At 45.4% G+C, this 21,534-nt stretch overlaps 1 protein-coding gene and 1 long non-coding RNA gene across 2 annotated transcripts; one reads left to right on the top strand and one right to left on the bottom strand.

The window, feature by feature from the left end:
• Nucleotides 1-898: 898 nt before the first annotated feature.
• Nucleotides 899-4,262, bottom strand: LOC310750751. Its single transcript, XR_014542227.1, has 2 exons — nt 4,190-4,262; nt 899-3,723 (listed from the first exon to the last, which is right to left on the bottom strand). It is a non-coding gene; the product is annotated as an uncharacterized lncRNA (long non-coding RNA).
• On the top strand, nt 3,722-20,394 carry ZW10 (zw10 kinetochore protein). The gene is made up of 16 exons (XM_083588548.1): nt 3,722-4,643; nt 6,610-6,744; nt 7,112-7,213; nt 7,324-7,401; nt 7,529-7,688; nt 9,588-9,737; nt 10,816-11,007; nt 11,393-11,556; nt 11,978-12,160; nt 13,336-13,574; nt 13,760-13,831; nt 14,482-14,639; nt 15,239-15,369; nt 16,193-16,324; nt 17,293-17,495; nt 18,851-20,394. The coding sequence occupies exons 1-16, from the start codon at nt 4,509-4,511 to the stop codon at nt 18,969-18,971; spliced, it is 2,355 nt and encodes a 784-aa protein (XP_083444674.1). The 5' UTR covers nt 3,722-4,508; the 3' UTR covers nt 18,972-20,394.
• The last annotated feature ends 1,140 nt before the right edge of the window (nt 20,395-21,534 follow it).

Genomic DNA, 21,534 nt, shown 5'->3' with positions numbered 1-21,534 from the left:
CTTCGCGGAGCTCTGGCCCAATGGTTGCCAGTGGCTTGATACGAATTAATTTTATAATGAATGATTTTAGAGTGTTGTTTGTGCTGTACTTTTGTACTGTTTTATTGTTGTTAGCCGCCCTGAGCCCGGCTTCGGCTGGGGAGGGTGGGATATAAATAAAATTTATTATTATTATTATTATTTTATATAAAAAAATGGGAGTATTGAAAAGGATGCAGCAGAAAAGATTTGATAATAGAACCCATGGAGGGGAAGGTGGGAAGGCCAGAGATTCATTGGAATCTCGTAATTGTGGATATGTGCTGTGTCATCTTTATAATTTTATACTTGTAAAATCAAATAAAAATTATTTCTGGGGAAAAGAGAGTCCAGCAACATCTAAAGGGCCACAGATTCCCCTGCCTACTACAGAGCTTGCATTTCAGTTTTATTCTTTATTGAAAAACAAAAAGGTACAAAATTTCAAGTGCACAGAGTAAGATAAGGCACACAAAAAAGAACAAGAGACAGTACCTGTGCAGGAAACAAAACAGAACAACAACAACAAAAGATATTGTGTACATTACAAAAAGGGGGGAAACAGTAGTTAAGCAGACCTTAACCTAATATGGTGTTTAATAATAAAGACAAATTAAAATACAATTAAAATAATAGGTAAACCAGCTGCCCCATGGAAAGTACGTGCTATACCGTGCTGTTCCTCTTTTCAAATATGCATAAGTAGCTCTAAGCTTCAAAGGGAGATCAAAGGAACCTTGCATGCAGCCTCCATATGGTGGTCTTATTTAGCCTACTCTTGTGCATGGAAGGGCCATAGCTCAGTGGGAGACTGTCTGCCTTGCATGCAGAATATGTCAAGTCTATGCCAGCAATACTGATCTAGATGGCGGATACTCTGACTTTATATAGTACTGACAACTTTCCTATGTTCCTGTGTAGGCTCTACATATGTGTGAGTTCAACATGGTGTGTCAAAGCCGTTATTGACAAGGCTAGAGTTGTAGCAGTGCTGCGTTCATAAACAGATTACCAACCCTGAACAATCCACACTTGTCTTGAATTTACTCTGAGCTATTAAAATAAAACAAAACTGCTCAGTAGTTTCATGCAGAAGAAAAGATTTGTTGGCTTGGTCTCCAATGAAGCAACTTGCTTCAGCAAGTATGTAAGACAGCCCCAAACTGGTGCCCTGCTGGTGCTTTGAATTACAATTCCCAAAAGACTTGTCACCCAAAACTTCACAGGGGCATCAGGTCTGGGAAGGCTGATGTAGGATTAAATGAGCTTGTTTTCCAATGAGACCAAGTAGGGGGCAAAGTCCTAATACAGTGGTACCTCGAGTTACAAATGCCGCAGGTTACAAACTCTGCTAACCTGGAAGAGTTACCGCAAGTTGAGAACTTTGCCCCAGGATGAGAACGGAAATCGTGTGCCGGCGGCACAGCGGCAGCAAGAGGCCCCATTAGCAAAATCATTCCTCTAGTTAAGAACAGTTTCAGGTTAAGAACGGACCTCTGGAACGAATTAAGTTCGTAACTAGAGGTACCACTGTATGATATTAAATGCAATGCTCCAGGCTATGCATTTAGGAAACAGAGGGCAAAAACTGAAAAACGGGGCAAGGGAAATGGAGAGAACTGTGCAAAACATGTCACTTTGGGGGAAATGACATATATTTCTGAATATACTTGCATATTTTATTAGTTACTCTGCTATGTAAAGAAGCTGTCCAAACACATTTAGCCTCTGTGAACTTCAACTCTATGGGAAGAGAAAGACTGGTGAGGAGGTAATTAATAGTTACCTTGTTATTTCTTTAGTAGGTCACAGCAGACTCAGACAACGAATCATCCTCTCCTAAGCTAGCAGCTGCTCCAGGAGCAATTAGAGGCTCTGTATGCTTCAGCTTGATAGGGCTTACCCCAGCACCACTCATGTGAAGGGCTGTTGCTCAGTGGTAAAGCTTTGCAGGCAGAAGTGTCCCTGGTTCAGGAAAGAACCCTGCATGAAACCCTGGAGATTTGATGCCAATTAGTTGCATCAGTGTTTTGAGGTATTTGCAGTCTCATTCACTTACTAGGGTTTATATCTTGTGATTGCAAGAAACCTCTGGGGTGCTTCACAAGGAAATGCCATTTATTTATTTAAAATATAAAGGTTTGGACGTTCCCTGATGTAAGCGTGAATCTTTGCTGGTTCTTTTCATCACACACACACACACACACACACACACACAGTTCAGGACTATAATCTACAAGCCTTTTGACTCTACAGTGGTACCTCGGAAGTCGAACAGAATCCGTTCTGGAAGTCCAATCGACTTCCAAAACGTTCGGAAACCAAGGCACGGCTTCCGATTGGCTGCAAGTAGCCCCTGCTGCCAATCGGAAGCCGCCTCAGCGTTCGGGTTCCAAAGAACGTTTGCAAACCGGAACACTCAGTTCCGAGTTTGCAGCGTTCAGGAGCCAAAATGTTCAAGTTGCAAGGCAGTCAACCAAGGCACGACTGTATTTGTAACCTGAAATGTGAAGAAAAGCTGACTATTACTTATTTGTACATTTATAAATCACAGAATTGCAGAGTTGGAAGGGGGTCTGAGGGTCTTCTAATCCACACACCCCGCCGGCAACGCAGGAATCTCAACTGAAGTATCCATGAATGATGGCCATCCAATGTCTTCTTAAATATCTCCAATGAAGGATCATTCATCCCCTTCCAAGAAGTCCACTGTTGAACAGCTCTTTTGTATTTAATAAGAACCAACAAATGAGCAAATCTAGGCTCCTCTGAAGGCCGATTCTAAGTGCATTTAACCTCACAGATTTTCAAAGGGAGAGCAGCAAACAGTGAAGTCTTATACATAACACAGAAGCAAACCACACTGATTTCAATGGGGCTTACTCCCAAGTAAATATGTATAGGATTGCAGTCTGTGTGTGGAGAATTTCCTAGGGCCATCACAACTACAACACAGCTTTAAAGTAACCCCAGCCCCACTTCTATGCAGACCCCCAAAGAAAGCATCAAAATTCTGCAGTGGACAAAACACAGCAGCCCTGCTGGGTCAGGCCAATGGCCCTTCATGCATTGTGGGGGGTTGGACTAAATGGCCCTTGGGGTCCCTTCCGACTCTATGATCTAGTCCAGCAACCTGTTCCCACAGCGGCCAACCATCTGCAGGGAAACCCACAAACGGAAGATGATCCCAAGAGCCATTCTCTCCTCCTGTGGCTTCCAGAAACTGGTATTCAGATGCGTTACTGCCTCCAACTGTGGAGGCACAGCATAGCTATCATACTAGAAGCTACTGATAATATTTTCCTCTTTCACGAATTTGTTTAATTCTCTTTTAAAGCCATACAGGTTGGTGCTGGTCATTACTGCATCCTGTGGGAGTGAGTTCCACAGCTTAACTTACGTGCTGTGTGAATAACTTCCTTGTATCTGTCCTGAGATTTTCAACAGTTTCATTGGATGCCCCCGAGTTCTAGTGTGCTGAGAGAAGGGGGGGGGGGTAAAAAACTATTTTCATGTTGCCTCTTACTCGCCTTTTCCCTAAACTAAAAAGGCATCATCAGACGCTGCAACCTTTCCACCTAGTGGAGTCGCTTCATCCCTTTCCTCATTTTGATTGCACCTTTCCGATCCTTTTTCAGCTCTGCGATATCCTTTTTGACGTGAGGCGAAAGAAAACCGACCGATGTGTTTGTTAAGTGTTTATTTCTGCTCATCAACAACAATTAAGAAAACGCACAACTATAACAACTACATTTTCATCCATAGTACTATGCTGAATTACAGCAGCAGATGAACATCCCATACACATGTTCCTTTGAGGGAGGTCCCTATGCAGCACCGCCTCCCTGTCTGGCTGGTTTGCATTTCTATATTTAAAAATAAATCCTGTCCCCCGCAAGGCGCATTTTCCACCCCATGCCGGCAGGCGAGACTCGCCAAGCGGCCCAAAAAGGAATCCAAAACAGAAGCTGCTCTACATTTCTATATCTATGGCCACAGATGCGCAGCCGCCATTGGGCCTCGTTTGGATTTTCTTAAGGGAACGGAGCTGCGGCGCTCTACCCCTCGGAACCTCTATGGCTCCCCGCCCCCATTTCCTATGTAAGCTTTGCGAAAGCACGTAAATGCAAAAGCACGCCACGTTTTAATTTATTACTTAACAAACGCACACGTTCACTCTCGAGAGGGGCCCCTTCAGTGCCATCTCTCCTCGTCCGGTGTCTCTGTTTTTAAATATCAAGGCCCGCATTTCCGGCCTGAGAAACGACTTTCCACGTGAGACCGGAAGCCCGTATCCTGCGCGTGCCGCTCTACCCTTCCCCAGCGCCCAACTCCACGGGCGGTCCTCCCGGGGCGGGCGCAGGGCACTCTGGGAATGTAAGGCTTCTCCCGGCGGGAAAGGCTGACGCGCGTTCCCTTTCCCGTGATGCCTTTCGCGCGGCTAAGGAGAAGTGCTGGCGGCGGCTGCTGACGAAGGCGCCGGCTCCCTCATGGCGGAGAAGGCCGAGGCGGAGGCGAGGAGCGCCTCGCTAGTGGAAGCCGTGCTGGCCTGCTCGGGCCGCCTGGAGAAGGAGGGCCTCAGCGGCCGCATCTCCCGCCTCTCTTGCCGGGTGGAGGAGCTCAAGGTGCGAGGAAGGGGAGGGGGGAAGGGGAAAAGAGGTGGGCGGGGCCTCCGAGGAGGGACCTGTCACCTAGTGGGCGGGCCTTGGCCGCAGAGGGGCGGGGCTTACATGGGCGCCACCCCTTTCGAAGCCTTCCTTTTACCCCCTGAAATCCTTTAATGGAGTGATCTAAGCGAGAGTGTTTCTGAGCCCATGCGGAATTAAATAATAATAATAATAATAATAATAATAATAATAATAATAATAATAATAATAATAATAATAATTATTATTTATTATTTATACCCCGCTCATCTGGCTGAGTTTCCCCAGCCACTCTGGGCAGCTCCCAATCAAATGTTAAAAACAGTACAGCATTAAATATTAAAAACTTCCCTGAACAGGGCTGCCTTCAGATGTCTTTTAAAGATAGGATAGCTGCTTATTTCTTTCACATCTGTATTATGTATTCTTCTATTTATTCATTGCCATGTGTTGGCTATTTGCAGATTAGTTGCACTGCAGAAAGCGTGCTGGGGAGACCACACATTACAAGGAATGCAAAATAACTTTAGCTAGGTTTTAATAACAAAAACAAAAACTCATTTTAAACAAAATATATCAACAAGCATGACCCAACCACCAACCCATCCCCCAGGTGCTGCTAGGTGAGAGAGCTAGGTGCTGCTCTTCATATACTATACCCAATTGCTGACACAGCTTAATTAACACAACTTACCAGCACCTTATATACTGTTTCACAGCTGTAAAACTAGGTCATGTTATTTGCTCTGGCCCCTAAAGACATACACATCTTGCGGAACAATAATGAACCTTCACATTTAAAGAGACCATTCAACATATTTCACCTTTCTTCCAAGGAGCTCAAGGTAGCTTTTGCAATTCTCCCCATTTTACCCCCACAACAACCTTGAGAAGTAGGCTAGGCTGGGAGAGACAGTGACTGGCTCAAGGGCCACGTGCTGAGCTTTATGGCCGGGTAGAGATTTGTATCCTGATCTGCTAGGCCAGTAAAGTTTTCCAAACTTAAGGCTCCATCTGTTCTGGGACTACAATTGCCACCATCCCTGACTGCTGGTCTTGCTAGCTAGCGGTGGTGGGAGCTGTGGTCCAAAAAAAAACAGCTGGAGGCCCAAGTTTGAGAAACACTGTGCTAGCCCTAGTGCAACACTAACCACTATTCTATGCTGTGATGAGCTGGCAGGTTAATTTTTTCACCCGGTAGGTAGTTTTTTCAGAGTTTGACACTGGTGTGTGTAATGCTTTTTGTTTATTTTGTTAAAGGATTTCTCCTGCCGTAGAATAGCAATGTAAGATGTTTCCTTATGCTGAGTCACACCTTTGGTCCTTCCAGCTCAGTATTGTCTACATACAAACTGGCAGCAGCTTCTCCAGGGGACAGCTACAGGTCCACCTGGAGATGCCATTGGAAATTGAACCTGAGACCTTCGGCATCCAAAGTTGATGCTCTGCCACTGAGCTATGGCCCTTTCCCATAGAGTTGGTCGTCTAGTCCTCCCATGTTCTTCAACCAGATGTTGTTGGAGTGCCACTCTTAGGATCTCTTAACTGTTGGCTGAGCTGGCAGGGGTGATGGGAGTATTCTAGCAACATATGGCGTCCCAGGGTTAAATAATAACAAATCCACTGCTTAGTGCAACTACCGACAGTTGGACCAAAGAGAAGTTCTCTCTGGATCAATATGACTACTGTGCCCTTGGGGGTTATTTGCCTTCCGCTGCACCACACAACATGTGTTGCTTACTTGAGGCCTCTAAAGATAATTTGCTGTGCAGGGACCTTGTTTGTTACGCCTTTTATCTACTTGTGTTAAATTGGATTGCTTGCAATCTCTGAGGAACTGGCAAATGGAGAATCATGCTTTTGGTCAACTGATTGGGTTCCATGAGTTATTGCACTTCTGTGATTTTATGTAAGTTTGAAGTGACTTTTCCTTCCACTCTTCCAGGATGAAGTCTGCAGCATGGTTAACAAGAGGTACATAGAGTTTCTGCCCAGTATGCAGAGTGCCAAGGATTTGGAGTCCCAAGTGGAGGAACTTTCTGGCAGCATTGACCAGCTGAAGTCCAGGATTGAGATGGAGGTGATGCAAAGAAAAATAATGGGCCTTTGCCAGAACTGAGTCTTCAGCTAGTTAGAAGGACTAAGAAGTTTGATATTATGTCTGACAAAAAAGCCCCATAAAATTATATGATCATAAAATAACTGCAAATTGGAAAGTAACTTTTTTGTGTGACCTTGCTGCCTGAACATCACAGCACAGGGTTTTTCCCCTCAAATAATACTGTATCTGGACCTAACTAGATGCTAAGAAACTTCCATGGGCCTAAGGAGTATGCTTTCTGTGCCTAGCCCTACAAAAAGGAGGTACAACATGTAATAAAAAACAGATAAATAATGTTTGCAACCCAGACTTGTACAAATGCTTTGGTTTTGTGGCTCCTTTCCAGGTTCAGCATGACCTGAACGTGGCCATTGCAGAATTTTCTGAGCTGAAACAGCAACTGGAGAGAGACACGCTAGTTCTGACTGGGCTGAAACAGCTGCAGGAGGTGAGAGGGGGCTTCTCTTCCCCAGTTGCAATGCCAATCCATTTCTTCGTTTTTTCAGACCTCATTCTGAATATAGTCAACAGTGATTTTTCCTTCTTTTTATTTTAAAGTTCGAAACTGCTCTCAAACAGTTCAATGTCTTGCTGCCACAAAAGAAGTATGTGTCAGCAGCATGCCACCTGAACAAGGTAATTCCAGTTGCTTTGGGGACTTCTGTGACTGCTGTGGACTTTTGTGTCCCTCTAAGAACGGACTTGCTTGGCTACTGTTTGTGCAGTATCTTACTCTTTGTCTCTTTATCCTCCTTTCTGTCAGGCCCGGAGGATTCTGAAAACCCTGGAGTCACGTCGAGGCTTTGAGCTGAAGATTCTGAAGGCGCTCCGCAGGGAGCTCACAATGCAGACCCAAAACATTATCTACCTCTTGGGTCAGGAGTGGCAGCAAATGGCTGTGTGGAAGGTTCCTCAATCAAAAGGTTTGGCGGCGGCATTGTTTCAGGGTTGTAAATGTGTACTTTTTGGAGGGCAGAGGTGAAACGGCAGACAATTTGACTTTGGCTGATCTCTGGTGGAGGGAAGGATATCTCAGTGGTAGAGCATGTGTTCTGCAGTCAGAAAGTTCCAGATTTAAGCTCTGGCATCTCCAGATTTTTAAGAAAGTGAGGTAGCAGGTGCTGGAGCCATTGCCAGTCAGAGTGAATGGTACTTAGTTGGTTGGACAAATAGTATCACTTAGTAAAAAGTTGCCTCTTAAGTTATTGTGACCCAGCCTTGTTGCAAATTGGAAAAATGGTCCTGCAAATACATATTCATATATGTGTAGGGCTTTATAAGATTAAGATGTTGGTAGTCTTTGCACAACTAAAATGTTAGTACAGAGAGTATATGTGGTTCCGTCGGGCTTTATTGTCCTGTTTGATCACATAATAGAGTCTAAAAGGGCTTATAGACACATTTCCCCTCCAGAGTTATTGTGGTTCACTTATTGGGCTTGGTTCAAGAATTGCTTTCCTGTGGACTTATTCTTGACTATACATAGGCTATTCTTTCTCAACCACTTTTCCCTGTCTGGTGGGGGCAATGGGAATATTAGTAATGTACCTTATGGCACTGTTGAAACAACAAGCAAGCAAAGAGATACAAAGAAATTCACAAGTGCTGGAAGTTCTATACAAAAAAGTAATGGTTCCTTTTGTCTTTGGGTAGTGCAACCAAAGTAATTGAAATGCCTAGAATTTTATGGTTAGTAATGCCTATTGTAATATTATTGTCTGTGTTGACAAACTTGGAAGAGTTGGGAGATTCTGAATAGCACTTGGAAGTCTTGGCTGAAACTTGTAGGAACCGGCATTGAATTTCAGAGTGCCTGGAAAAAAATTTGGTGGTTGGTGCTGATAAGCTTCCTTTTCTTTCTGCTTGTCTGTGACTGCAGAAACAGACTTGGGGGGTGAGAAGAGTGTGGCTTGTCAAGGACCTGACAGACCATAGTGCATTTTTTGTAGGCTGTGTTCAGTTTGGTGTTCACAAAGTGCAGAACCAACTCAAAAATTATGGAAATTCTGTGCCCCGCCCCACCTTGTGCTGAATCCTCTCAAAGCCTGCCATCCTGCTTGCCTTTTTCTGAATGTTGACAAGGAACTGTTTGGGTTTGCAGATTTGAAACAGGTCAAGCATGCTCTGCAGGTTACATCTTGAAGATTTTTATGTCTCCTGGCACTCTGCACTTTACATGTTTCTGAGCTCTCTGGCAGGATTGTGGCAGAGTGTAACAGGGGAAGGAAAGCAATTTGGATTCAGGAAGGATGAGCTTTCTCTTTCCTATCTAATGTTTTGTGTTTTATATGCATCCTGTTTTATAGAGGAGTCTGTCCCAAGAAGTTAAAGCTAGTAACATGGGAAGCTGCCTTATTATTGCTGCTGCTGTTTATTAAGATTTACAGTTTGTTAATAAATAAAAAACCATGATCACATTTATATGGTTGATATATGGAATGCTGCTTTATACTGACTCAGATTATTTGCCCATTTAGTTTAGTACTAATGATTTGCAAGGGCAGGTCTTTTCCATTGCATGCTACCTGACCGCCTCCCCCCCCCCCTCCGCTGAGCTGTCATGCATTGAACCTGAGACCTTTCTATATGCAAAGCATGTGCTCTTGCTATTTGTAAATATCCATACCAACATGGGACATGCATCTCAATGGCTGCTATTGAACACATGCAAGCAACCCTATTTGTGGAATTGCCTGTGAATTGATATTGAAGTCTGGAAAGGCAGGCCATGCAAAACCCATCCTCTGTGTTTGCTCTTTTCGTTGGCTTTGAAGCCAATGTTTTGCTGTAACGGGGGCTTGTCCTGTGTACTTCTTGCTTAGAAGCGGGCAGCCTGGAGTCAGCCATGGAGACAGAACTGCATTTGTGCAAGGTGCTGTCCAAGGAGGATGTGGTCCCTGGCCCAACAGTAGCGTCTGTGCTGCAGGCATTTGCTATCCTGGATGAGCTGCGTTTGAAGTTCAGGCACTTCGGTAAGTGACTTTCACTGGCGACAACCGAAATTTGGCTGTAGTTAAAACCATATGTCATTTGAATTGGATCAGGTAAGCCCCATTGAAATCAGTGTGGTTTGCTTCTGTGTTATGTATAAGACTTCACTGTTTGCTGCTCTCCCTTTGAAAATCTGTGAGGTTAAATGCACTTAGAATCGGCCTTCAGAGGAGCCTAGATTTGCTCATTTGTTGGTTCTTATTAAATACAAAAGAGCTGTTCAACAGTGGACTTCTTGGAAGGGGATGGATGATCCTTCATTGGAGATATTTAAGAAGAGATTGGATGGCCATCATTCATGGATACTTCAGTTGAGATTCCTGTGTTGCCGGCGGGGTGTGTGGATTAGAAGTCCCTCAGACCCCCTTCCAACTCTGCAATTCTGTGATTTATAAATGTACAGATAAGTAATAGTCAGCTTTTCTTTACATTTCAGGTTACAAATACAGTCGTGCCTTGGTTGACTGCCTTGCAACTTGAACATTTTGGCTCCCGAACGCTGCAAACTCGGAACTGAGTGTTCCGGTTTGCAAACGTTCTTTGGAACCCGAACGCTGCGGATTAAAATCAGAGACTTGCTTCCCTCTTCCCTCACAGCAGTCTGCTCTTAATCAGCTCCTAAAACAGTGGGGAGGCATCCTTCTTCCATCTTCAGTATAGCTCAGTTAATATTTTCTTTCCCACCTCATTATTATTATTATTTTGCCTAGTCAGTTAGGAATAGCATTGGACTGGGGTGATGCTCTTGTAAGCGTGGAAGGGTTGTAGCTCAGTAGCTGAAACATTCATGGAGATGTGGGAAAGAGTTTAATTAAATATACAGAGACAAATTGCTGCAGTTTTATCTTTTCTTCGTTAAGAGCAGTATTTTGGAATTCCTCTTGCTTGCTCCAGAAGAATCTACTACCCCCTTGTACTATCTTCATTCTTAAGTTAAGCTAGACCAATTCAAGGAATGTTGCAGCAGCCCAAGTGGAAATGCCGCCCAGCATGCTTCTTCTACTTTGTCTTTCAACCCCGGCTATTAATGGCTCCCTCCTTCCCTGTTCCTTGTGCCAGGACAGTTGCTGCTGAAGTACATCCTCAAGCCGCTCATCTCCCACCCGTCATTGCAGCCCTTCCCTGAGGAGCACCCTGATGCCGTCACGCTGAGGTTTAGGTCTGTGGGCTCCAATCTTGGCCACCCGTCCCCCGTGGAGGTGTTTGCCAGGATCAAGCTGGTACTCGAGGTCCTTCACAAGTATCATTTAGGTACGGAGCTCCTTGCTAGCCGGAACCATGGGAGGTGGCCGTCAGAGTGGGTCAGGAGAACTTCTTGTGTGCTGCTGAAGAAGATGCCACAGAACTTGACCAGGGAACCTGTGGCCTACCAGATGTTGTACTCCAACTCCCATCAGCCTCATCCAGCATGGCCAGTGATCAGGAATGATAAGAGTTCTAGTTCAACAACATCTGGAGGGACAAGGGTTCACCAGCCTAGCCATTGAGGCTTCTAAAAATTATGCCACTGTTTTCCAAATGCAGAGGAAATCTGCCAAGGGGAGCTGCCCCTATTGTGCATGCTGGTGTTTTGTGCCAGGGCATTGAGGGGGCCATGATTATTCTCACATTCTGAACTCTGTATCTGTTTTCCCAGGTGTTCCACTTGAGCACTGTGCAGAGGAGGAGAACAGCTCCAATCTAGTCCTGGCAGAGGTGTTGGGTGACACAATCTGGAAGGACATTTCGGACTGTCTCATTCACGACTGCTTGGTGCATTCGATCCCAAACAACAGCAGCAAACTGGGGCAGTATATTGAGGTGAGCGTTGCAGCAGCTGAGGGACTGTGAAGGATGGGAAAGGCCTGTGGAACAGTTCCCTAAACCCTCTTCCCTTTGCCTTCAAAGTTAGCCCTTGAATTGTAGTTGTAAAGGTTTGCTTAGCGGATGAAGGCAAAAGTTCAAAATATGCACATACTAAATTAACTGGTCTTTTCCTGAGTGTCTTCCTTTTTTCACTGTTGTTAGTAGGCCGCTATAGCGTCTGATAAATTCCAATGCGTCAGCTTCCCATGGCCTGCTACTAAACCAAATGATCCATAATTTCCTTATTTTATGGGGATTCAAAGCCTGAAAACTGGAGACAGGCACATTCATTCCCAATGCTGAGCCTTCTGTTCCACCCATAGGTAGCATTTACGGGGCTCACTGTTCCTCCTCTCTCCCCCACCCCCTGGTTTAGGTTATTAAAGCTACTGAGGAGTTTGAAAAAGCCTTAAAGGACATGCGGTTCCTAAAGGAGGATGCCACCGACTTGCTGACCTACGCCCGTAACGTCAACTGCCACTTTGCTAATAAGAAATGCCAGGATGTGATAGTGGCAGCCAGAAATCTGATGACATCGGAAATACACAACACCATAAAGGTAGCTGAGCCAATAGAACCTCTGCTTATTTCCTCAGTGTTTGAGTATTTTTCCAGGTGGATTGCGTAATCCTGTGTGTTGTTAACCATGCTTACATTTTAGTGATATGCATTTTTTGGGGGGGTCTTTTTTAGTTATTCCAAAGTATGTGAATCGGGCAGTGCTCTGGGATAGCTCTTTATTTTGAGCAAAGTCCAGTTTTTTTAAACAGGAAATGCAAGATCCCCATACAGAGTTGTGCTGCTCTGCATAGATCAGTTTAGTACCATATTGGCCTGAATATAAGCCACACCCGAATATAAGCCACATCTTTAAAATTCAAGGGGGGAAAGGAAAAAAAAGACGATACCTGAATATAAGCCACTCCCTTAAAATTCTTCAGCCATTTACACCTGTTCCTTTTTACTGTATGTCTGTTCCAGCAGTGATATTGTAAAAGCCAATTTTTGTACGGTCGCGAATTTTAGCTGCATTTTAACTTTTCACGCTCAGAATTTGGGGGAAAAGTGAGGCTTGTATTCAGGCCAGTACGGTATGTTTGGGGCCTGCTGGGCTGTGCGGTAAACCTAACCTGGGTTGTTTCTATGGTCTTCCTATGCACTCTAGTAGTAAACTTTCCCCCTCTTCCTAATTGGACTTGTATTCTGATCTTTCTGGAAAAATGGAAGATCACTTAGCTTTTAGTGGTCTTCCTTCCAGACACGTTAAAAGTCCTGCATTCCAGTCCCAGCACAAACACTTGACCTTGGGCCACTCATTCTTTTTTGCTCAGGCCTACCTCATAGGGTTGTTGAGAGATGAAACAGAGGCAGGAGAGAAAAGAACCATATGTATATCAATCTGTAGGGTGGCCTGGGGTATTAATTGAATACAGTGTTAGGAGCTATTCAGTTCTCCTAATGTCATTAGAATTCCTCAGAAGTAGCCATGAAAGTCAAACTAGTCTAAAACAGTCTTGTTGCGCCTTAACAGCTAACAATTTTATTGTGGCATAACCGTTTATAGTGCTAAAGCTGCCACACCGCTCTTTGCTTTTGCTACAAGATACTAACACTTGTCACACCTCTGGAATTTCTTAAGTTAGTTCAGTTGTGCCCTAAGTTGGTATTTTCCTTGCGCTGCAGTTCCACTCCCATCCCTCCCCTCCAATGTACATCTTTATTTCCCCTTCCTAGGTTACTCCAGACTCCTCTGTAATTCTCCCCAAAATGCCTGACCCCGGAGCAGGTGACCAGTTAAAGGTGCAAAAAGTATCTGAGGCTTTTGACAAGCAGGCAACAAATTTGGAGAATGAGAAAAGGCTGAGCCGCCACACCTTTTCGTTTCCTGCCTGCCGCATCAGTGAATCTGTACAGAAGTTGATGGTGTTGGCTTATCAGACGCTCCAGGAAGCCTCAGCCAGCACGGATCAGTGGTGAGGACTCTGAGTGAATTGTTTGGGGGTTGTTGAGTGGGTATGAATGCAGGCCTGCCATGCAGCCAACAAATGCTTAAGTCCCCCAAGCATTTTGTGCTGTAACTGTGATGCTTTTAGCCACACAACCCAGATAATGTTTCTGCTTTTCCTTTCTTCTCCCTGCCCCCCCCCCCCATTCCCAGCTGCATCCAGCTCTTCTACTCGGTGCGGAACATCTTTCATCTGTTCTGTGATGTGGTGCCAATGTATCACAAGTGAGTGACATGAAAAACCTCGCCGGGGAGGTGAAAAATCTTTGTTTCTTCAGTCCCCCTTTCCTCCTTTTGTTCTCTCTTAAAAAACAAACAAAAAACCTTTATGAAGACATGGCTTAATGTCTTTGGACAGTGATCCTTTGGAAATTTCAGAAATGTTTGAGCAACAGCAGCTTTACATTCCATGCAGGTGCCAGATAACATCTTCCCTTTACCCATGCAGTCTGAAGTAAGATGCAACAGCAGGCTCCTCCACTGGCAACTAACATATCTCATTGCTATGCCAACTCCAAATGGGCACTGCATGATCCCAAAGGGACTGCCTTCCCTCTGCCTTCACCTCTCGCCCTTCCTCCATTAGGAGTTTTCTACCCCAAGGATGGGAGACACGTAGTCCTTCATAAAGTGTTGGGCTCCGAAACCCATCAGCCTCAGCTAGCAGGGCCAATGATCAGAAATGTTGAGAGTTGGTCCGCAAAAGCATCCGAGGGGACCACATATCTGTTCTAAGCATATAGACAGAATGACATTCCTGCTCTGGGAAACATAGTGTCTTTATTTTCTTTAGATGGTTGCAGAGGAAAATGATCAAAAACTGTCTCATGACCATCTGGGAATATCTGCTCTCCCCCTTCTTTTCCTCTCCCTAGAGAAAACCTCCAGAAACTTCCCCAGCTGGCTGCTATACATCACAACAACTGCATGTACATTGCACACCACCTTCTGACCCTGGGCCACCAGTTCCGGGGCCACCTAATGGATGGAATAGCCACATTTGTTGACCTTGTGCCTGGTTTCAGGAAACTTGGTGAGCCTGGAGGAAACTTACTTGTTCATGTTTATGGATATTTACCCCCTGCTTTCCAACCTAGCTGGATTCTCAAAGCAGCGTACCTTTCAAATGCAAACAGAATTCAATTACAACGGGGATATGTGGTGTGTGTGTGGCATTGTGGTACAGTCCAGGTTCTTCTTCTTGTTATACCAACCTGATGCTCTCCAGACATTTGGACTCCAGCTCCCATCAACCCCAGCCAGCATGGACAATGTTTAAGGAAGATGGGAGTTGTAGTCCAACAGCATCTGGAGGAGGCATGGTGGGGGAAGATTGTTCTAGCGGGAAAGGGGTGGGGGACGGAACCACAGGTGACCCTGAAAACTAGTAAATTTGCCAACCCACAGTAGCAATCCCTCTGCCCAATCTTCTTTTGTATTGTATTTCTGTGGGACTCACCACAAGTGCAGAGGAACATTCCCCTGAAGTCCCTTGAAAATTCTCCTGGTGTACTTTGCAGGGACCTGCTGCTTATGAAGAGGTAGATCTTTGGGTAGTTCAGAAACTTGCCTGGTGGTGTTACGGTTCTGGAACTCAAGGCCAGAACTGAGACTTCTCCCTCTTCCCCACAGGGACGGAGTGTTTCCTGGCCCAGATGCGAGTGCAAAAGGAGGAACTCCTGGAGAGGCTCTCAAGCGCCAGGGATCTCTCCAGCGTGGATGATGACGACAACTATTCAGCGGCAAACAAAGCTGTGCGGCAGGTGAGTGGAGGTGAAGCTTTTAAGGGATCGGCTGCAAGCTTTTACAGCGCCCATCGTTTGCAGTCTGTACATTACACTGACACTGAAAGGCAGATACTGTTCTGTACAATGAAGGAAGATCAGGAGAGCCCTACTGGGGCTGTTTGGTCTATTCTCCTGTTTCTAACCCTGGCCATGTAGATTCCACCAGGAAACCTCTAAGCAAGGCATGAGAGCAACAGCCTTCCCCTGTTGTCATTTCTCCCCACGCTCCCCCCCAGCAACTGGTATTGAGTGGTATACTATCTCTGAACCTGGAGGTTCTACTTAATCATCAAAGCTCCCCTTTCACAGCCATCTCTGCCGCTGAACATCAACACATTTTGCCGGAGACACCCCCATAATTTGGCTATGAGTTGTGTAAAGAAACAGTTTCTGAAACTTTCTGAATTTGCTGCCTGTCAGTTTTCCTGGAATGACTCCAAATTCTAGTACATTGGTACCTTGATAGTCGAATGGCTTGGCTCCCAAATGCCGCAAACCTGGAAGTGAGTGTTCTGGTTTGCAAACATTTTCTGGAAGCCAAACGTCCGACTTGGCTTCCACGGCTTCCAATTGAGTGCAGGAAGCTCCTGCAGGCGATCGGAAGCCATGCCTTGGTTTTCAAATGGTTTCGGGAGTCGAACAGACTCCGGGATTAAGTTCGAGAACCAAGAATCCCTCCATCAACGTGCCTACTTTTCTAAGCTGCATCCTGCCACTGTCTGTTCCTCCCCACCCCTACCAGTCACATTGTGAGTCTTCTTGGGTTTGTATGTATTAAGAAGGTGCAGTTTCTTTCAAGGTCTTGCACCAGCTGAAGAGGCTTGGCATGGTCTGGCAGGACGTTCTTCCAGTGAATATCTACTGCAAGGCCATGGGGACTCTGCTTAACACCGCTCTCGCTGAGATCATCAGCAGAATTTCTGCCTTGGAGGTGAGAACCGTGTGGGCCACAGGTGGTTTCTCAATGTAGTTGAGGTTCACTCCTCCCCACAAACACAGCTGCTTCTCTTAGTGTGAGCAGCCTTTCTTCTGTGGATCTGGTTCACGGTTTAGAAAGTTAGAGCCAATTCTTACGATGATGGAAAAGCCTCCCCATGCAGCTTCTCAGGCTCTGCAAGCCTGACGTTTCCAATTTCCATAGCATGGAATCACTCCTCTAAAAAAAAAACCCCCACAATGGCAATTTCATCTCTGTCAGGATCTACATCTTTAAGTTTAATACAGCTGCTTTTGAACTTGTGAATATGCTGCTTGCATGGGAATTGGCTTCTTTTAAAAGAGAGAGAGAAGTCAAGTGTTACACACTTCCTACGCAGGAGATTATTTTGAATGTCCTGATGGGCACATAATTTCTGTCTTGGTTGAAAAGACCACATCTTGGACTGTTACTTCAAGGGAAATATTTGGGCTCTCCTCCGGGGGATGGGGGGAGAGACTATTCTCAACATAAGGCGGCAGCAGAAGTTAAAACTATAAGAATAAGTCCGCTTGTCAGCATCAAGCGTTGATGTCTTCTGAGATATGCAAAATTTAAACCTCCAGTTTCTGCATCTCTTGTAAAAGCGATCTTAAGTGTGCTACTTGAAACACTTTTCTCGCTAATCTGATGATAGACTTGGGGGTTTCTGGAAAGTGGGCTGGGATGTGCAAATGTTCAGATAAATCTCATGCCAATTTCTTTTTAACATTTGATTTTATTGGTTTTTTAAATTAATATTTTATATTTTGTGCAAACTCTACAGGTTTTTTCAATTAAGTGGTATATAAATCATGTAATAAAAAAAAAGTATATTCTTTCTGATTCATCTAGAGGAAAATGAATTACATCACAGAGAGCCTGTTGTTTGACACCACCCAGTCTCCCTGTCCCATTTGCTCTTGCTCTCTGCCGTATTGCAGGATATCTCTGCTGAGAATGCAGACAGGTTGCACATGCTTTGTCAGACGATGGTGGACGAGGGACCCCTGGTGTTCATGCCCCTGCCAGAAGAAAAACAGAACAGACCCTTCCAGGAGGAGGTCCCCGTCTACGTGCTGAAATGGATGACGTTCAAGGAGCTCATGTTGGTGCTACAGGCCAGCCTGCAAGTAATTGTGGACCGGTGGGTGTTCCATACAGTCTGCTCTGCATCCTCCCTATTCCTGTTAGCCCTTCCAGACCAGTAAGGATTGTCTGGGAGAAGTTGAAAACACCAGACAGTGGCATGATACAGCCTGGCTAGGATGCTTGTTCTGTGCCTGCCCCCTGCCCCACTCAAGAGGTGGTTTTCACCAGAGAAACCCATATTTTGACTATTGTAGTAGTACACATTTTTGGTTGTTCTGCCTCTGAAGACGGTTCAGAAACTTCAGCTAGTGCAGAATTCAGTGGTCATGTTGCTCACAGGAGCAGGATGGTTTGAGCATATTACACCGATCCTGGTCCAACTGCACTGGCTACTAATTAGTTTCCAGGCCCAATGCAAAGTGCTGGTTTTGACCTATAATGGCTCAGGACTGCAATACCTCAAGGACTGCCTTTTTCCTGGTCCCTGAGATCATCTTCTGAGGCCCTTCTTTGTGTGCCCCCTCCTCGAGAGGTCTGAAAGGTAGCAACACGAGAACAGGCCTTCTTTGCATTGGCTCCCCTTCTATAGAATGCTCTCCCCAGGGAAGTTCGCCTGGCGCCTTCATTACACACCTTTAGGTGCCAGGCAAAAATGTTCCTTTTTAACCAGGCCTTTGGTTGATTTTACAGTGGTACCTCGGGTTAAGAACTTAATTTGTTCTGGGGGTCCGTTCTTAACCTGAAACTGTTCTTAACCTGAAGCACCACTTTAGCTAATGGGGCCTCCTGCTGCTGCCATGCCGCCCGAGCACGATTTCTGTTCTCATCCTGAAGCAAAGTTCTTAACCCGAGGTACTATTTCTGGGTTAGCGGAGTCTGTAACCTGAAGCGTATGTAACCCGAAGCGTATGTAACCCAAGGTACAACTGTATTGACATCCAACACACTTTAGAATGTGGGTTTTTGGGGGGGTGGGTATTGGGTTACTGCTTTTGATTTGATTTTATATGTTGTCTTGTTGTGAACCGCCCTGAGACCTCCAGGTATAGGGCATGTATAAATTATTATTATTATTATTATTATTATTATTATTATTATTATTATTATTTAATCTTCCAAGATCCAGGTGTGTTTCTTTAAAGAATGTGACATCTTTGCTTAAAAAGATGCTGGAGAAGGAAAGAAAGGGCAGGAATTGAGGTGGGGTGGATCGGGGTCCTGTAGCAATGTGCAAAGAACAGGCCTCGGTACAAGGACCCCAAACCCCAACCCACTGACCACAGAAAGCCATGGGCAGAGAGGTTTACAGAAAGGCCTCCCTCACTCTCCCTGCCCTTCTCTCCTCCCTCCCTCAGCTGTTTAAGTAACCACTCTTGCTCTTTCCATTTCTTTTGTCTTTGACTCTCCCAGGTGGGCAGATGGCAAAGGGCCTCTTGCAGCTGCATTCTCCGCAAGCGAGGTGAAGAACCTAATCAGAGCCTTGTTCCAGAACACAGAGCGTAGGGCAGCTGCCCTGGCAAGGATCAAGTAGCTTCAGTGCCTCTGCTGTTCCTAAAATGTTGTCTTCCTGGACACGCTGCAGTTGGCAGAGCCGGTGTCTTCTCACCCCCCACCTGCACACACACACACTCATCCACTTTGACCGTATCTCTTGACAATGACTTCCTGGCTTTTGTGAGCAGGACCTTCCTGCAGACCAGGTTGAGTTTCTCAGAGGAGCATCGCCTGAGGCATTCAAGCCAGCACAGCGATTGTGTTGCCTGCCCAGGCCTCCGAAGATGATCACCTGACATGACCTGGTATCTGTGGTCCAGAGGGAATCCTGGCTTGTCGGATGTTAACTCCTGGCGTGCACACCTGCAGGTCTTGCCAACCCTTTCCTTCTGCTTTGGGTGTTTGGTAAAACCAGTTTGGGTCCGGTGGAACTCATGGCAAACGTGCCCCGGCAGTACATCTGACTGCGAGATGTGGGGCTCTCAATGGCCCGGGGTAATCTGATTCCTTGTGGCAGAGCATCTATGCAGCGTTTTTTTGTTTTTTGAGGGGGGCGGTACCTCCCCTTTGTGCATCTTACCTCATCTGTATTGCAAATGGCTTCTGAAGCACACAAGACTTGAAAAATCTCTCTGTGCCCTTTGAAGGGCCTTAAAGTGCCAAAACGTCGTAGTTTTACCAGCTGCTGCCTTTAGCGTACCCCATGCAGCACGCCTCAGAAGTTGTCTTTTTACCCCGAGTCCTCTTCTTTTGTTCTTCCCATGTAGGGTCTACGGGTGGAGAAGGCCAGCCATGCTACCAGTTGCACCCTCCTGCCTTGGAGGTACATCACATGCATCCTGTGGCATCTACAGCATGGAAGCCTATATTTGTTCAGGGAACTGTGCACAAACAGCAGAGTATGGATTAGTGCCGCTGCTACAGATGTTCAGGGGGCAAGCCAGTGGTATGTTTGATATTGAGGGTGGGGCCAGAGGCTTAGTCCCGCTGTTCTTTGCTGACGTTCATGGAGAACAACAGAAGAGGCCTACTTGTCTCTTTGACAACTGCTTTCCTTGACTTAATAACTACATAGTTAATCAAAACTGGCTGCTCATAAGCTTTCTCCTCTTTCGCTTATCAGGTTAGGCAGATGTTCTCTTCCACATACCCCACCTCCATCTACGGAATTTGAGATTGAGCATTTGTTAATATGGAAACCTTGGTCTTCTGGTTATTTGGGGGAGAGGTGGGGCTTTTGGTTGAACACTCCCTTTTTCTTGTGTGTCCCCCCCCCAAGCATTTAAACCTCCATTCACAGAGGCTAAAATTCAGTCACTGTCTTGTCTAGCATTCATTAAGAAGATAAAATCCAAGAATGGGGAAAAAAATGTTACTGGATTAATCATTACTTACAAATTCTTTTGTATGCTCATACTTATTTCTTTTTGGGAGCCATTAAATAGGCATATAAAAAACTAGCCTCAATGTCATTGTCTCCTTTACTGTGAAATATGGCCAGTGCCTCTGGCCTTGGTCATTTTGGTTGCCCCTTTCCAGTTTTTTGAGATGGGGTGATCTGAACTGTGCACAACATTCCCAGTTTGTTCACACAATAGATTCATATAATGGCATCATTAGATTTTTTGCAGTCCATTCCCTATTGATCTCTAGAACAGAATTAACTTTTTTTTTTGCAGATGCTGCACCCTGGGCTGACATTTTCCTTGAGCAATCAGTCACAGCCCCTAAGATTCCTTTCCAAGTCATTCATTGCCAGCTCCAAGGCCACCAGTGTATATGTGAAGTTGTGATTTTACTGTATCGCCTCAATGTGCATCACTTTACACTCACTTGGAACCACATTTGCCCATTCATCTAGTGGCTATCTGATGGTGTGCTAGTTGCACCCTCTTTCAGTTAAAAGCTGCTAATGGTATTAGCACAGGTGCAGGGCTTAGGAAGGGTTTTGGGTTTTTTTTTGCAAGGCAGATATGTGCTTGTTCACCCAGCAGAATGTGCTATTGAGCAATTGCGTAAGATTTCATCCTTGGAACAGAATGTTCTACAATGACAGGTTCTCAGCCCCATGTGCTCAGAAGTGGGAATGTTGAAGGGGCAGGAGAAACTTCCTAGTTTGAGTTCTGGATTCTGTGCTGTTGCAAGGTGGGACAATGGACTCTGGATGTGGGGCATGCAGAGTCTCTTCTGTGCTCACCCACTGGCGACTAGTAGCTCTAGAAGGCAACGGGACAGCTTTTGAGCCATTGCTTAACCCTGAATTTCTAAAATGAAAGCTGCTGGGTTTGTGTCTGTCTAGTAGGCTAATCCTATGTCTTTCAAGTCATTGTCCCCAGTGATAGTGGCTCAACACATTTTGGGGAAAGGGCAAGTTGGCACCCCTCCTTTTCAGTGTACTGAAGCCAACTGGACTGGCAGTTGCCTCTTCAGTGATAGGAGAAAGTCCTCCACCTACTTAGCAGTCTAGCTTAGGGAGTACAGGGCAGGCTGACTTCTGAAGAAGAAGAGTTTGGATTTGATATCCTGCTTCATCACTACCCTAAGGAGTCTAACAATCACTACCCTAAGCGGCTAACATTCTCCTTTCCCTTCCTCCCCCA

The sequence above is a fragment of the Podarcis filfolensis genome (genome assembly GCF_964270895.1).
Source record: "Podarcis filfolensis genome assembly, chromosome: 15".
NCBI lineage: Eukaryota > Metazoa > Chordata > Lepidosauria > Squamata > Lacertidae > Podarcis > Podarcis filfolensis.
Note: the sequence above shows the minus strand (reverse complement) of the source record. Positions and strands in the feature narration are given on the sequence as shown.